The sequence below is a fragment of the Tamandua tetradactyla genome, chromosome 2 (genome assembly GCF_023851605.1).
Source record: "Tamandua tetradactyla isolate mTamTet1 chromosome 2, mTamTet1.pri, whole genome shotgun sequence".
NCBI classification, from domain to species: Eukaryota; Metazoa; Chordata; class Mammalia; order Pilosa; family Myrmecophagidae; genus Tamandua; species Tamandua tetradactyla.
In genome coordinates, this window is record NC_135328.1 from 180,874,100 (window position 1) to 180,892,193 (window position 18,094).

An 18,094-nucleotide genomic window follows, 5' to 3' on the forward strand; every position below is an offset into this window, starting at 1 on the left:
AGATAAAAGTAAATTCAAAGTTAAGGTGGGATAAAGGGGTAAACAATGCTGTGGGTGAGATAAAAAAGAGTCTTGTGTGTGTACAGAGGAGGTGAACAGACAGCACCCAAATCAGGCTTGGCGGCCATGGGAAGACAGGCCAGAGGTGGGTATGCTTCAATTGGGTTTGGTAGAAGGAATAGATATAGGTGGACAAAGTGGGGAAAGGGAATTCCAGAAAGAAAGAACAACTCATGCCCAAAGAGGACCAAAGGGGTGGGTAACCTGGTGCATCTCTGCAAGCTACAAGTGGGGTGGGGTAGCTACATAAGGGGTGCACTTGAGGAATGAGGAGGAAGGGCTGGAGAGGTTGGCCAGCAGAGTCATGAAGGACCCTGGGACAGAGGCCCTGGTATAAGAAGTTCGGCTTTTAGAAGTTTGGGGGGAGCCACTGATGGGTTTTACCCAGGGAGCGGCAGGATCTGATTTGCATCTTAGAAGGCTAATGCAGAAGTTCTGCAGGACACAGCAAGACTGGAGTCAGGGAGACCAGGCAGGAGGTTGCCACTGTGGCCCAGGCAAGAGATGATGGGGTCTTAGATCCAGGACATGCTGTGGAAGACAGAAGGGATTTCTTCAATTTGCAGGGATCTGCACATCTACAGCTGACTGTGCCTCTTTCTCTACAATCTTAAGTCAGCAATGACTGTATAGGTTTGTTTTATAAAGAAAATGTATCCTTTTACCTCTACTGTCATTTTTAGGTGAAGCCTCAAACCACTCAACAATAAAAATAATCCATTTCATAGAAGAATGGTCAACTATGTCACATTTGAGTAGCTGGCTGAACACCCAGGAGACAAGCCTAATATACGGGAACAAGCATCTTTTTTCTCTGTGTGGAAATCCATCTACTTTTCCATGTGTTCATCACATTCAGTGGGACTTGACTGGAGGTGGGAAGCTGCGCCTAGCAGACATTAGGCAAAACATCTAGAGACATTTTTGGTGTCCCATCTTGGGGGAATTGCTAGTAGGATCTATGGGGTAGAGGCCAGGGATGCTTCTAAATATTGTACAGTGCACAGGACAGTCGCCTGTAACCAAGAATCATACACCCAAAATGTTAACAGTGCTGAGACTGTGAAATCCTGCACTAGATAAACAAATAAATGAGTATGACAAGGTTCTGGAACTCCTCCTGGAGGAAGGAAAGAAGGACCCTGAATCATCAAAGAGAAGCTGCAAAAGTATATGGTAGGAGGGCAGGCCATGGTGGCTCAGCAGGCAAGAATGCTTATCTGCCATGCCAGAGGACCCAGGTTCGATTCCCGGTGCCTGCCCATGTAAAAAAAAAAAGTATATGGTGGGAGGTACCTGAATCTTGGAAGCATTATGCTTTCATTCACAGAGCATCTCAGCTCTACAAATAACCTGAGGGCTTAAGCTTCCTTCCTGTGGGAAAAAGAACTTCATAGAGATCAGCAGAAGGTGGGCCAAAATATTTTACTCTCAGGTTGTCTCTGCTTCCCAAAGTTAGAGGCCTCTTGTGAAGGAACCAGGCCCAGATATCAGCGTAGGCAGCAATGGGCACGAGGTAGGAGGGGGCTCTGTTTGAATCCCTCCCAAAGTGTAGGCATACTTCCTGCTGACAATCAAGGCCATCGCTGACTCTTGTTACTGACGGGAAAGTAAATAATTCCACAGGTATATTGGAGTGGGACGTATGCTGAGCTTTAGTAAACAGTAGACCTGGCACTAAATGTAGTTAACAAATAATCAAAGGCAGAAGGGGAAGAAATGTGGCAGTGATTTTCAGGGACCTGCAGCACATGACCTTCTGGTAGGTGGAGTGAAAGGGCTTCTGGGGCCTCTGACCTTTCTTTCCTCTTCTCAGACTGCCATTATTGGGTCCTGAAGTCCCTTGAGAAAGGCAGGAGGCACAGAGGAGGTAACTCTGTGGTTAGCCGGGCATGTCCTTTCTCATCCTAGAGGTCAGGGAGAAAGTCATCGCCACAAGGACATACCTTCACTGGCCCTGCCCCTGGACTGATTCCACTACTGGTTTCTTTATGGGGCCTTCTAGAGAAAAAGTTTCACTGTGCAGACCAGCATCACCTTAGCTCTTGGGGAATCCACTTTTCACTGGGTTCTCTCTGCTCTCTGACACCTTTTTACTTGGTATCCTTGCTCAGCACACACAATTAGAGAAAATGGGGGGGTGAGGGGTGAGGTGGGGAGGGCAGGAGCCTATTTTGGATACAGTGGTCAGGAAAGTCTCCTTGAAGAGACAACATTTGCGCTCAGACCTGAAGGATGGAGAGAAGCCAGTCATTTGAAGATCTGTGGGAAGAGCATTCTGGCAGAGGGAACAGCATTGCACAGTTTTCAAGATGGCACAAACTTGGCTTGTTCTAGGAAGTGTCCAAAAGCCGGTGAGTGGGTCTGGAGCAGGGAAAAGGATCCTTGAAATAAGCCTGGAAATGTGGGTAGTGGATGGATCATGTAGGGCGTTACAGACCTTGGTGGGAAGTTTGGATTTCATTCCAGGTGGAATGGGGCATATTGGAGGACTCCATGAGGAGACCAGATTGGAGGCTGGAGCAATGACCATAAGAGAGATGATGGAGGCTCATTCTGGGCGACGGCAGCAGGGGTTGAAGGAGTGTTTAGATCTGAGACCCGTTTGGTCATTGAGTAGCTACAGCTTGGTGATGATTTCTACCTTGAACAACTGGGTAGATCATGGTACCGCGCACTGAGAAACAGAAGGCTGGATGTATTCTGGGGGAAAATCGAGAATTCTGTTTCATATCAACTATGGACCCCACTCTCATATCAACTATGGACCCCACTCTCAGCTGCTTTCTGACCATTGAAGGGAGGCTGACAGAGAAACATGTCATAAGGAGGTGCAATGTGTATGGGGCACAGGAGGTGGGCAGAGAGGGGGCAGGTGGCACATATGCCTCTCTGGACTCTCAAGAGTCCCAGACCAACTGATCTTGCTTTTTAACTTCTCTCCTCTCTGCCTCCATCCTGTTTGCTTTCCAGAATACACACTCAATTATGCCGCTCTCCCACTCAAAAGTCTTTGATGGTTTCCCACTCCTTATCAGATAAAGTTTCACATATTTTGGCCTTCCAAAGGGCCCCAACCAACATTTCCTGTCTGAGAAAAAATGCTGAAGTGGGAGGGGTGGAATTTCTGGTAAGATAGCCCATTGGCTGAGTACACATTGCCCTCTAGTGGCTGAAGGCCCAACAGCTGCCGATGCCCTTTTGATGGGCCTGTAGCAAGCAAAATCCCAAAGCATTTTGCATTGTACAAGCTGCACCCCTGTTGGGTCATGGCCTTCCTTGTAGCAGCGGAGTAGGGACCTCACTCACCTTGAGCGTGTAGTGGAGCTCGGAGGAGGGCTTTCTTTTATTCTCCCCAGGCCAGCCAGGAATAGTCAGGATGAGACAGAGAAAGGGAAGGGTCTGAGAGGACAGGGAGTCGCAGATGGCATCTCACCTCCTGTATCTGTTCCTTCATTACTTTGATCTCATTCTCTCGAGGTTCTATTTGCTTCTTCAACTCCTTTATTTTGTAGTCAAGCACAAACTTGAATTTTTCTAGTTCCTGATTTTTCTTTTTCAGATCATAAATTCGCTTCTCCTGGGAGTGGGATGGGAAAGAAGTGAGAGACATCACCAAGGATATCAATCTGGAGACTATCCTCTTTGAGGAGACATCTCTTCTGGTTGCGGATTCAAGGGCTGACTGTCTCCCCACTTGGCTACAGCACTGGCCTTTTCGTTTCTTGGGGGAAGTAAGAAATGAGGATGAGAGGAAGGCAAGAGTCTCAACCGTTGGATTAGAGTTCAGACAGTGTCTTGTAGGCCAGAAGTTGGTAAACCAATGAGGCCTGCTACCTGGTTCTGTAAAGTCTTACTGAAACTTAGCCATGCTCATTTATTTGCATATTGTATATGGCTGATTCTTTGCTACACTAGCAGAGTTGGTTAGCTGCCTCAGAGATCCAATGGCCCACAAAACCTAAGATGTTCACTGTTTAGTCCTTTACAGAAAGTATTTGCTTTCCCCTGCTGCAGGTAATGGGAGCCACTAAAAGATTTTTACATTTGTACTCTGCAGAGTGTGGAAGATAGATTACTAAACTGGTAGGGGGCAGAGGTTGGGGGTGGGGAGTGAGAGGGGAAGGAGGCAGGAAGAACCATTAGGGGGCTGTTGCAATACTTGTTCAGGAGGTCTTAACTTCTTTTGTGTCAACCACATGCCCCTCATCCCCCCTTACCCCCTGGAGAATCTGAAGAGAGCTTTGGATTTTTCCTAGAAAAATTCCCAATTCATACATACTCATATGCAGAAATTACAACCAGGCACTATCCTGTTTAATCATGCAAGGCTCCTTTGAGTTAGAAACCATACCCATTTTACAAATGAGGAAACAAAGGCTTAGAGTGTTTGCCCAAGGTTCTGTGGCCGGTAAATGGAAGAGCCTGCACTGGAATCTAGTTATCTGACACTAAAGTCCATGTTTTCAACGACTGGAAAATTCTGCCTGAATTAAGGCAGGAAAGGTAGAGCCTGGATTCATTCAAGAGAATGATACTAAATTATGGATATGGAGATAGTATACCCCACAAGATGGGATATGTTCAGTGTTTTGTGAGAAAGCCATCCTAAAACATGAGTGCTGTTTGATTTGAAATGGTTAAAATAAGCAAACTCATAGAGTCAGAATCTAGAATATAGATTACCAGGGGGTGGAGTAGGGATAGGGAATGGGAAATTAAGGCTTAAAATACACAGAGTTCCTATATGGAATGATGGAAATATTTTGGTAATAGATGGTGATGATGGTAGCACAACAGTGCGAACACAATTAACACCACTGAAATATATATTTGAATATGATTAAAAGGGAAAATGTTAGGTTGTATATATGGTTAACAATAAAAATTTTAAAAAATTTCATGAACTATACTACACAAACAGTAATACCTAAGTTAAAACCACAGACTAATAAATAATGCAATTACTAAAAGGTTTCTATCATCAACTGTAATAAATGTTACAACAATGTGAGGTGGTGGTAGTGTTGGGGTACTATATGGAATCCTGTATTTTGTGCATGATTGTTCTGTAAATCCACAACTTCTTCAATAAAGAGAAAACAAAGTGAGTGCTGCTGATAGCAGCTCACTGGGGTACCCAGCAGTGAGAGGGTCAACAACAGGGGAGTTGCTCTGACCAGGGGGGCTGGGTGGGCAATGGGGTTGGTGGGCTGCCCCAGCCCACGGGATGTGCCACCCTAGGATGCCTGGAGAAGTGGAGGGCATGGTCCCAGAGTCAGCAGACTCAGGTTCTCATCTCAAGTCTGTCACCTATGAATTCTGTGACATTAGGCAAGGTACTTAACCTCTGGGAACTCAGCCTCCTGAGCTATAAAAGCAAGATGCATATACTCCTCTTGGGTAGTTGGGAAAATTAAATGTGATGTGTTTACAGTTGTTAGCCCAGTGCCTCACACAGAAGAGGCCCTTAGTAGATGTGAGTTCCCTTTCTCTCATTGGTATTGTTATCTACCCATCAAGTTAAATAAATACATTCAGAGAAGCCAGAGACCCTCCCTGTCCTGGGCTTCATCCTCACTGCCTGGGTCCACGCCAGCTGTAGTTGAGGGAGGACAGAGCACGAGCTTTCACCTTGTCTTGAATCGTCTCATCTCTTTCCTGGATCTCCCGCTTGAGGCCCTGGATGTCCTTCTCCAGGGACCTGATGACTCCTTGCAGCTTCACCTGCTCTCCCTTGAGGATCTCAATGTCACTGGCTCGCTCCTCTATCTCCTTCTGCAGGCTGTTGAACTAAGCATACAACGGCAAGAACAAGGAACACCAATGACTATCTTTTTTCCCTCATTTTACCTTGTTTATATTTCAATATAACATGCAGTGAAAAAAAATTAACAGGATTTATTAGCATTTACAATGCTTACTAAGGAAAAGGACTCTAAAAGCCATTTAGTTTAGATTTAAGAAATTGCTCTAATTAAATACTTACAATAAATCTATTTCCAAATGTTCAGTTTGGACCAAAATTTAAGTTAACATTTGGTAGATATTTATGTTTGCTATCTATCTGTAGTATTCTTATATAGCCTCTGATTCTTGGGATATCCAGCCCCTATTTTTCTAACACAGCAGGGAAGATATATACAGGTGGCCACTTAAATTAAAGGAAGAAATGGAGTAAGGGACAGCTCAGGCTGGAAAAAAAAAGCATTTACCTTTTCCAGAACTAAACGTTTCTTCCATAAAAATATTAAATAGCCAAGCCCTATAGAACTAGAGCCCGGGCTACTTCAAATATAACTATCCTATATTTTAAAAATAAAGGGCAGAAAGCCTTTTGGGTGATATTTATACATTTTCACACAATATTTTTAGGTCCCTAAGTGAATTATGGAGCATTATGTAGAACAACAACAAAAGTCTACTTTCTTACATCACCTCTTTTAATCTCATAAATCTCTTGCAAATATTGTAGGCAACTATATTTCAATATGAGAATCCACCTCAACAGGAAGTCTTTATATAGAAGGCTTAATCTCTATAGCCATATATTATCAAAGTTTAGACTTATATAATGAATGGGTAGTTGGCAGACACTCACTTTGTAAGATAAAGCAATAGCATTTTTTTCTCCCTACTAGCAAAAAGGCAGAGAGTCCCTACTTCGCAAAGTAGAGGTTTTGGAGACCATACTACATTTTGTGGGGGTCGATGGAATAAAAAATTAAATAAAGATAGGGTTGGAAAGAGCCTAATCACCCCCTTTACACTGACAATTTCTGGATGAGGCAACTCTTTCACTTTCACTCATGTCTCTGCTTTATGACGGCTGTGTCTTAGAGTACACAAGTTAAAAAAGGTTTTTCTTGTTGTTCCAGGAATTAAGTAGGGGCAAAACCCACATTTTCTTATCATACAGAACAGCGGTTTGTTACTCTCTGCTTAGTCTTGGCTCAATGCTATTTGTGCATGCTATGCTCCTAAAACCAGTCAAAGTCCCAGTTTTGCGAGTTATGAGGCTGACCAATGACTACCTTTGAACCCAGCCCCATCCTTCCCAACTGTCTGTGACTTTGAAGAGCTCCCATCACGTATCTACTGTGATCTGAACTCTCCCACCTTCTATAAACAAAAAAGAATTCTGGTACTCAATATTTTAGGGCTTTAGGAATGGCTTTTCTTAGAATTTAGGATAGTGCAAGAATCTCCAAGACCAAATGGATGTAATATTGTCTAAGATTCAGCCCCATTCCAGTCTCATGAAAATGGACTGTCTCAGCAACAAGAGGTTTAGAGATGCCTCCTCGAGTGGACTTATAGGTACAGCAATGTCTTCCATGACAACACCAGATCTTTCAAGGCTCAGGATCTGGGCCCAATCAAGGTCAAAAAGAATTGGGCCCTGACTGATAAGCCATTTTAGCCACGTCTAAGAAGGGAAGAAGTGATTAAATTGGATTTACCAGTAACATGATTTCTAATAGGAAGGACTGTCTGTCCATCCCACCCCACATTTCTCTACAAAGAACTTGGCCTTTCCAAGGCTAAATACTTGAGGGAAACTGGCAATTCTGCAAGGATCTGTGGACTGAATCTTCCTTCACTCCAGCTGTCAGTGAACTAAAACATCTGCCCCACTTTTTAAAAAAAATTTTTATTGACAAATCTTCACACACATACATTCTATACATGGTGTACAAGCAATGGTTCACAATATCATCACATAGTTGTGTATTCATCACCATGATCATTTTTTATAACATTTATATCACTCCAGAAAAAGAAAATAGAAAAAAACTCATACATACTTTACCTCTTACCACTTCCTCTCATTGACCACTAGTATTTCCATCTACCCAATTTATTTTACCCCTTATCCCCTCTATTATTTATTGGTTTATTTATCCATATTTTTCTACTCATCTGTCCATACCCTGGATAAAAGGAGCATCAGACACAAGGTTTTCCCAACCACACAGTTACATTGTAAAAGCAAACAGTTATACAATCGTCTTCAAGAATCACAGGTACTGGAACGTATATCAACAGTATCAGGTACTTCCCTCTAGCCACTCCAATACACCATAAACTAAAATGGGATATCTATATAATGCATAAGAATAACTTCCAGGATAACCTCTCGACTCTGTTTGAAATCTCTCAGCCACTGAAACTTTATTTCGTCTCATTTCTCTCTTCCCCCTTTTGGTCAAGGAGGCTTCCTCAGTCCCTTGATGCTGGGTCCCTGCTCATCCCAGGAGCTAGTTCTGTCCCATGTTGTCAGGGAGATTTACATTCCTGGGAGTCACATCCCATGTAGGGGGTAGGGTAGTGAGTTCACTAGCCAAATTGTCTTAGAGAGAGAGGCCACATCTGAGCAATAAAAGAGGTTCTCTGGGCGGGGGGTGACTCTTAGGTGATTTTAGGTAGGCTTAGCCTATCTTTGTAGGAACAAGTTTCATAGGGGAGAATCCCAAGTTCGCAGGCTCAGCCTAGTGATTTGGTTGACCCCACTGCTTGTGAGAATATCAGAAATTCTCCAAATGGGGAAGTTGAATATTTCTTCCTTTCTCCCCAGTCCCCCAAAGGGATTTTGTAAATACTTCTTTATGCACTGCCCAAATTACTCTGGGATATATTGTGGCATCATGCTAACCTGCACAAACCAACAAAATCTCATGTACTATTTAAGATTCCACGTACTTAGCATATTCATGTAAACTGAAGATACAAGTTAAATTAGGTAATGCACTACCCAAAATTTAATTTTTTTCCTCCCCCACTTTTCAACCTAACCATCTTATACCCCTATTCCTTCTCACACCCATGGAGCCATCCAAAGCTCTCTGCACCAAGAACGTGATGATACCTCCCAGCTAAGACTTTATCCCATCTCTAGAAGACCTTAGTTCTATCTCTATCAGAGGTTTAGCTCTGAAAACTGACTAAATCCTACTTGTCAATAAATGAGAGCTCAGATTGCTTCTATCAATGTTACAGTGAACTTCAAGATCCTGAGAAAAGGAAAGATGGAGTGGAAGCCCAGATACTTGTCCTTTTAGAAGATGCCTTCAGGGTCTGTCTGCCTAAAGGTGCACAGAGAACCCTCACTCCAGCCAGTACTCCTTTCCTAACCTGCTTGTTGGAGATGAGAACTTCCAGGTGGGAGTTCTGCCAGCCCAGTCAGGGAGGAGCTGCTCTCAGCAGGCTCTGCTATCTGTCCATCCCATCCCAACTTTCTCTACAACATTACCCCTGCCCACTCCAGGTCTCAGAGAATAGTCCAGTACCTTTTTCCTCATGATTCCCGTTTCTCCTTTAAGCCTCAGGTTTGATTCCTTTTCATCCCGAAGCTTTTTCTCATACTTGGTTTTGATATCTTGAATTTCTCGGTCTTCATCTTCTTCAATCTGTTTCTTGGTCTCCTCAAACTCCCGTAGCTGCTGCCTGACATCTTCCTGTGCCTGGCTCAGCAAGAGAGAGTGTATGTGGTCAGGGAAGAAGGGACTCATGATACCTTTTGTGCTTAAAGGGCTGGGAATGAGATGAGTATGTGAAGGTCTGTTATGAGGAATGGGAGACCAAGTGTTACTACAGAAATAGAAAGTGAAAGCCATGGGTTCCTTAACCTTCCAGTTTCTTCCTGGCTGTCCTTCTGTCTGTCTTCCTGTCTTTCCTTGCCCAGATTAGGTCCCAGACTCCATTCCTTCAACCACCCTGTTACTAGTGCCTCTATACCTTGTATAGTCTCTGGTATTTTTCACATTGACACCCAGGCTTCTCATGTCTTTCCTTCTTAGAACTTATTGCAGTTATAATTTTGTCCTTATTTGTGAAATTACTTGATTGTCTCTCCCACTAGATGCAAGTTCCTCAAGGGTAAAAATTTTATGTATCATGCTCACCATTGACTTCCCGGCACCAATACAATATACATTGGCATTCAGTAGGCACTCAATACATATCTGAATGAATGAATGAATCTTTAATTCTACCCTCCTTCTCCCGAATCCAATTAACCCTGCACTATCCATCTCCCCAACAGTTCTCAAATCCACCCACTTCTCTTTATGCTGCTGTCACTGTCAGGTCACCATCACCTCCAGGCCACCATCACCTCCAGGCCATCATCACCTCCTGTTGTCTCAGCCTCTTGACTGGTCTCCCTGTCTCTGGTTATGCTTCCCTCCAATCTGTTCCCACTCTCCAGTCAGAGTGAGTTTTCTAAATTACATACTTGATCATGTCATCCTCACCCTAACTTACCAGACCCCTGTGGCAAACTTACCAGACCTCTGTGACTCACCCTTGTCCTCAGTAAAGTTCAGACTCTTGACCAGGTCTACCAGACTCTGCATGAGATAGCTCTGGCTCTATCCTCAGCCATCATTCCCATCCCAGGCTCTTGCCACAGCCAACTAATTCAGTTCCCCAAATGAGCATGTTCTGCTGGGCCTGGGTACACACTGTTCACTTTGTTTTCACCTCTCTTTCCATGGCTGTCTCCTATCTTCTTTCAGTTCTTAGCTACTACATGTTCCCTATTACTACATGTCACATTGTAATTGCTTGTTTGACAGATTCCTTCACTAGAATGCACATTTCTTGATGGCAGGGATTACACCTCTGTTCACCATGGTGAATGCTCAGCACAGAATCTGGGATATGATTGGTGCCAAAGGAGTAACAGTCTAGAACCGAAAGGCTTGAAAGACAAACTATACCTTTTGGAGTTTGGGAAGTGACTAAGGCATTACTCCCTTTTGCTGACTGCCACCAAGGGGTAGACATTTCAAATTATGACAGAATCAATCACTTTCCTTGCATACTAACCCAGTGATTCTCCCAGGCTGCATGTGCCATTCTGTACTGAGTTTTTTTGTGTGGGGTTGGGCTTGGGGGATAGTTGGTGGGGTGGGGTAGGGTGGTTAAAAGAAACAAGATGGTTTTAAAACTGGGTTCAACAGTTCCACCCCCCCATCTCCCAAGAAAGGCCCCTCTCTTTTCCTATCTTATGTCACCAGATCCTTGCCAGACAGAAGCCTGGCATGGTCAGCTCTGTCTGCAGTACAGAGGAGCAAGCAAACTTCTTCTCCTGGTCTTGTAGGTGTTGCTGAGAAATAACCTGAGCCCAGTCAGGTTAGCAAGATGGCACATTGAATGGAAGCTCCCTAGGAATGTTTAAACCTTATTACAAATTACTAATTGACTCAAAAGAAGAAATGTATTATAATCACTGTGGGAGGTCCTATGAAGAAGACTAGTCTCTTTCCCTTCTGGATAGATTCATTATTCCTGAAGGGAGAGCTTCCTGGTGGGAATATGAGAAGTAAGAACATGATATCAAAGTATAAGCAATTTGGGAGAAGGGGACATGAGAGTCCTGAGAGCACAAAGGAAGGATGCTTAGCCCTGTGAGGAGGAGGAAATGTAGGAGATGGATTGGGAATGATTCCCCAGTAGCTGGCCCTTGCTCTGAATCCTTAAGAATGAGTACAAGTGACCCAAAAAAGGAGTCGTCCTTGGAAGAGAGATTATCATGAGCAGAGGCACCGAGATGTGTGGGAAACTAATAATAGCTTCACATTGCTAGATCTATAGGTGCAGAACATGGATTGCAGGAAATGGGCTAAGTTAGGGAGGCTGGTGTATGCTGTACTAAGAAGGAATCATTCCTCATGCCATGGAACTGTGTGGGGTTCATGGGGGGATTGGATCCTCTTAACTCCCTACTGCCATTATGTCAGGGTATAACTTCTGAGGCTTGTGCTATCTGTGAGACCTCCATCTGCCACTCTGCACCATGCTCAATTATTCTGATGGCAGGATCACCTTCCCAGGCCACCTGAAGACTTCTGGATCCCAATTCATGTCTTCATTGCATTAACCTGAGTGATTATAGGGGAATCTGAAAATGTCTCCCGGTGCTTTGACTTTTATCTTGACTCCACTTTAGCCCATCCACTCTCAGGGCCATCCCCTGGAACAGTACTACTTCTGAAATCTTAAAATTCAGACACCTGCTCTCTGAGCACAGCCCATCTCTGTTGGACCCAGGTATGCCATCTGCCATGGGTTGAATTACGTCCCCCCAAAAGATATGTTCAAGTCCTAACCTCTAGTCTTGTTAACGTAAGTCTAATTGGAAAGATGATCTTTGAAGATGTTATCAGTTAAGATGATACCAAACTGGATTAGGGTAGAACTTAATTCAATATGACTGACGTCTTTATAAGAAGGGGATAACAAGACACAGAGAGATCGAGAGGAGACCACCATGTGATGGCTGAGGCAGAGAAAGCCATAGATTACCAGTAAGGCCCTGTCAAAAGCCAGGAGAGACACATGGACCTACTGCTTCTTCATGGAGGTCAGAGGGAACTACTGCCCTGCTGACATTTTGATTTCAGATTCCTAGCCTTCAGAACTGTGAGACAATCTATTTCTGTTGTCTTATGCCACCCAATTTATGTTACTTTATTACGGCAGCCCTATGAAACTAGGAAGCTACTCCAGCTTTTGACCTCACCATGTCCTGGCCTTTTGATTCCTGCAGTGTCTTCCAGGTTCTTGGTTCACTACTGACCTGTCTCTGGCTGGTTACCAGCCCACCTTTAGCCTCCTGTGGCATCTACTCCATAAAACTCCAGCTATGGACGAGGCTGCATTTGCCTTCCCTACCCAGATCTGAGAGTTGAATACTGCCACAGAAATGCACACAGCCTGTGGCGTACTGCCACCAGAATTCCTGCACTCAAACTTTGGCAGGGCCCTCACCACACCAGTCCCCTTTTGCCTTTGGCCACTCCCCTTCCTCAGTCCCTTCAAAATTGACTCCACACTTTCATCTCTCTCCTGCCCCCTTGCTCTCAGTACTCCAGCTTGCCACAATTTCATGCAGAAAAGGAAGTCAAGAGGCCTCTCTGAGTATTTCCCTCATAGTGCCTAACTGCTTAGGCATGCTGGGTTATGTTCTTGGGACTGCTCTGCCTGCAAACACCTCCCCACTCATTTCCTCATCTTCTAATTAACTCCAACTCATGTTCCTCTCAGATCTCATTTCTTTCTGCAGGCCTTCATCTGCATTCTCCTACTATCTTGGGCCTGCCTCTATGATAACTGAACTAGGTGACCACCTCCCTCACCCAGGGTAGTGAGAACCAGGCTCCACAGTTTATTTCTCTTTTACCACCAGTGCTCAGACTGGTAAGTATCCCATTGGGATACTCTCCATGTTTGTTAAATCAGTGAACAAATGATTTCATCTTGTAAGATATAGGAAGTTATTAGAGGGTTTCAGGTAACCACCTTCCCCATTGTTCATGACCCTTGTTCCTCAGACTCCTCCTTCTAGAAAGGTTTTCCATGTTCTTAAGGCCTGAAGGTACAGTTAGGATAGAACAATAGGTATGAACTGGCTCTATCCGAAGAATTTTATTCTCAAAAACTGAGCACCCTCAGCTCAGTGAGTCCCCTGGTATATAGTAAAATATATATATATAAACTGAGAATAAGACAAGGTAGAAAGAAACACATATTGAAAGGAGGGAGTACATGGAAAGGCAGAGTAAGGGATGTTTCCCACAAGCTCTTCGGGTGGTTTGCAGACTGGTTTTAGGGTGGGGCCATGACAGGGAGGCCAGCTTGGCCTCCTGGGAGTACCTCTTCCAAAAGGGTGGTTTTCTCCTGAAGTTTAGCCTCATAAAATTCAGTTAGCTCTTCCAGGGCTTGACTCTTGGTCTCATCATTATCCCGAAGCTGTTTTTCATATTCTTCCTGCATCCTCTGGGACTTGAGCTGCAACTCCTGGTACTTCTCATATTCCAGAAGTAGCTTTTGGTTATTGCAACATTCTGGGAAGAAGCAGGGAGGGCACTGAAGGTGGGAGAGCAGCACCAACCGTAGGGACATCCAGAGGCTTTAGTGCTTTCCTACTCCCTTCCAGAGAGTCAAGTTTCAAATGCCTGTCCATTTCTCCCACCTGTCCCCGCCTCCATCATCTTGTCAAAATTCCCTCCCTTTTCCTTCTAGGTAGAAACATTTCTAAGAAAGTACAGAGGGAAGTTTGGAAGTTCAGGGCCAAGAAGAATGGACTGAGTATGTAAAATAGGATATTAGTACCCCCATTTTACAGAGGAATAAATTGAGTCTTGGTTAGATTAGGTGACTGCCTAGGGTACCCAGCAAGTAAATGGTGAGTCTGGACACAAGGCAGCCTATCAGTCTCCAAACCTGTACTTTTCTGTATCTCTTTTGCTCCTGAATTATGTTCTTGGGAACAAGTCTGTAATTTGTAATCAGGACAGTCTTTTGCCTTTTGTCTGTTGGAGGGTTTACCCATTGAGCTCACCTTTTTTTCTTCTATTTGGTTTCCTGTGATCATCTTCCACAAATCTCAGTCACCCTGAAGGTCTGAACAAGTATCCTGTCTCACCCTACTGAGTTCCACCTTCCAGGTGAGCCCTGCCCTCCATCTTGTCATGATGAAGATCTTTTGGGGGTGACCCATTGCTTCTCAGACCACAATCAGTCACTCTTACTTATTGCTTTTTCCTTTCCCTGATTCTCTCAGAATTGCCTTCCTTTTTGCTGAAATGTTTTACTCTCTGAAATTCCCCTGCCAGTGGGGCCTCTGATCACACTAGATGGCCCCCTCCTAAAGTCCATAGACACTCACTGTGGCACTTTTCTCTCTGGCACGCTGGCTTCTTCTCACCCTGCACAAGTTTTGTATCTCTACTCCCTGTGTCTGCTGTTTATCCTAGTGTATACTGGAGCACCTACTGTATACTGTGAATCTTAGGCAGGTTGCATAATAATTATTCATTATCTCTCCACCCACTCAAGCATAAGCACCCAGGTCAGGGACATATATTGTACCAGTAGCACCTGGTGCAGTGCCTGGTATGCACAGGGCATTTAATAAGTGTTTTATGAATAAGTAAATTTATAGGAGTAAAAACTATTGTGAGTTTTAGGGACTAAATCTAGCCTATTTACAGACAAAGCCTTATTACCTGGAATTTCTGCTGTGTTTGTGGGACCCTCAGACTTTTGCCTTTAACCTACATCTTCCAGTGCTAACTAATTGCCCTCTGCCACCATGGGCCTTACTTGCACTTACCCAGGTCTTGCAGCTCTCGGCTTTGTTTGTCTAGGAGATTATCTAGGTGTTCCTGATGCATTACATCCTGCTTTTCTTTTTCTGTTCTTAAAACCTAAAACACACAGTCAGATGTTCTCATTTCTAAACATCTACTGATAGCACTCCTAGGGCAAAAACTAATTTTACAAGTAACATCTTTTTTTACTCGCAGACATTTCTCAAGCTTTATTTTAGTACCAAGCATTTGCTCTATGAAACAACAACCATCATGTTTAATTTCCATTGGATTCTGTTCTGAAAGTCCTACACTTTTCCTATTTATATCCTTTCTACTAAATGGGTTTTGCCAATAATGAGTTCAGTTTTTTTAACATGTAGCAAAAGAATTTTTGGATGAAAAAGTAGAGATTTGAAAAAAAAAAAGTAGAGTTATTTTGAATCTTCTGTTGCCTACACATAGCTGTGAACTAAATCCTTGGGTGTGTTAATGTGTAAGCTTTTAACAAAGTGGTTTTTTTTAACTGAGCAGGAAAACTTTTTCAAAGTACAGATGGTACTATCTAAATGAAATTAATAGCCAAGGTGTTTTCACCCAAATTCTCTGACCCATGTAAATAATATAAAGGAACAACTATCTCTTGAGCGAAAAATTGGGGTTTTAGATGAGATGCCGAAGAGATTTGTATAGAACAAAGTAAAAGATTCTGGAAGAGTCCTGGACAGAATCTAAAAATATGGAGAACGTTTAGACTAATTTTGTTTAGCCTCCTGAAAATCCAGACATCAATTTTCTTTTCTTTTTTTTTTTCTGATGCATTTCCTTCTTTATACTTTGTTTTTCTTGATATCTTTTTCATTTTCTTTCTAAATAAATTTTTTCTGATCATAAAGGTAATATATTGTCATTGTAGATAATTTGGAAATTACAGAAAAGCATAGAATAAAATTTAAATTACCCATAAGCCCAGCTTTAGAGATCATTTCACTGTCAGCTATTTTCTTAAAAATTGTTCTATGTATATTCATTTTACTTAATTAATACCATATACTATAGAGAGCTTTATGTTCTTCCTTTTTTGCCATTTAGCACTTTGTTGCAAGCATTTTTTATGTTATCTCTGCTTTAAAATCACACATTAACATATATCTTATTGTTGGATTATAGAATATTACATTTGTTACTCCTATCTTGAGGCAAAGTGGGACTTTCTTGCTATTTGTGGTTTGTTGGTTCAGTCTCTCAACAGACCTGGTTTTTCGTTTTCAAGGACTCCATTTCTTGGATGAACTTGTCCGTTAGCTCCTTAATCTTCTCAGAATAGTTCATATCCTTCAGTCGAAGCTGATACTCGTTCTCCATTTTTAATTCTTCTACCCGAGTCTTCAGCTCCAACATGACCTGAGCCTTTGGGAGAAGGACACAGAATCAAGAACATCCACAGTCGGGGTGAATCCATCTAAGTAAGCCTGGAGCCTTGACTTCTCTGAGATCTGCAGCTCTTGCATAGCTGCAAACTCAGTATGTCTCAACTAGAACTTGTCATTTTTTCCCCTCCAAGTCACATAAGCTACAAACTAGAAGACATACGAGCTTCCTTTTCTCCCTTCACAATAATTATTCAGTGAGCTCTCCTGTGTGCCAGGCATTGTGCTAATATTTCCTTGACTCCTTCAAATCTGCCCAAGTTACCTTCTCCACGAGGCCTACTTTAATCCTGCTACCTTCCCTTCCCACCCCCAACACCCTTTACCTACTGGGCTCTACTTTTTAATATTTCTTTGGATCTTTGATCCTCATATACTATATATTTTATTTATTATTTATTGCCTTTTGTCTTTTTTTCACATTAGAACCAAAGCTCCAAGAAGGGAGCTTTGTTGGCTTTATTCATGCCTAGAACAGTGTACAACACATAGTAAGCACTCTAAAATATTTGTTGAATAATGATTCCTGCCTAGTGGAACCTCCAGTCTACTGGAGAAGCTGAATAAACACATAATTACAAATTATGACCAGCTGCCAAAGTTGGGCAGTCCTTGGTACTGTCAATTGGTCCTTCTCGATGTTTTTCATGCCTGTCCTGTTGCCACCCTCATTACTTTAATTTAGGTCCTAGCTGCTTCCAGACTAGCTGATTCTCATCTTTAGTACCTTTTTTTCCCTCCAACCCATTCTACTCATTGATGCCAGACAATGTTTTCTAAAATATTGTAATAAACATACTCTTCATTTCCTAAAAATGCAATGTTGGTGACAGAGAGGGTTGGAACACAAGCTGTCTTCTTTTAGCTCACCTATGATTATACCCTGTGCATCCCTATCACATCTTTTCTGTTCTATCTCCCCTACTGTAATGTGAATACAGAAACAAGGGTCAAGTTATTATTATTTCTGCATTCCTGGTGGTTAGCATGGGCTTGGCACATTGGAAGTGCTGAGAGAAGGGATGCATTCAAATTGCATGTGCAAAGTCAGAGGGTGGGGCTATAGCCTAGCCCAGGCATCATGTAGCTGGCTGAAGGGGAGGCTGGGTCAGACCATCAAGGTCCCAGTAGGCCATGATAGACAATTTGGATTTATTCTAGACAGCCTCCAAAGATCCTCATGTAACATGGTTCAGCTGACTTTGGCAGTGGCAGTGTGCAGCACAGACTGGAACGGAGACAGACTGCAGGAAGGGTGAGTACTGGGGTGGGGGGTGGAGGTGCAACAGCTGAAGAGATGGTAAAGGTTTGAACTGAGGTGGATGGAAGGAACAGAGAGGAATGAAAAAATTCAAGACATATTTTAGAGTTGGGATGAACAGTTCAGGTGTGGGGAGAAGGCCTGAGAATCATGGATAAAGATGGTCTCTCTGGCTAGACTGTCCTTTCCCTGAAGAATGGACTTTGCCTGCCTTGCTTTATGCTTTATCCTCAGAGCCTAGG

The 18,094-nt window shown here is 43.2% G+C and overlaps 1 protein-coding gene across 1 annotated transcript in view; it reads right to left on the reverse strand.

Annotated features, from left to right (window-relative positions):
- The window catches only part of CFAP57 (cilia and flagella associated protein 57), a 112,082-nt gene that overhangs the window by 22,851 nt on the left and 71,137 nt on the right, over positions 1–18,094 (reverse strand). Inside the window, exons 13-18 of the mRNA XM_077149997.1 lie at positions 16,416–16,571; positions 15,185–15,278; positions 13,723–13,913; positions 9,351–9,524; positions 5,695–5,853; positions 3,497–3,640 (exon numbers count right to left, since the gene is read on the reverse strand). Coding sequence (XP_077006112.1) covers positions 3,497–3,640; positions 5,695–5,853; positions 9,351–9,524; positions 13,723–13,913; positions 15,185–15,278; positions 16,416–16,571 — 918 coding nt within the window. The remainder of the gene's footprint in view (positions 1–3,496; positions 3,641–5,694; positions 5,854–9,350; positions 9,525–13,722; positions 13,914–15,184; positions 15,279–16,415; positions 16,572–18,094) is intronic.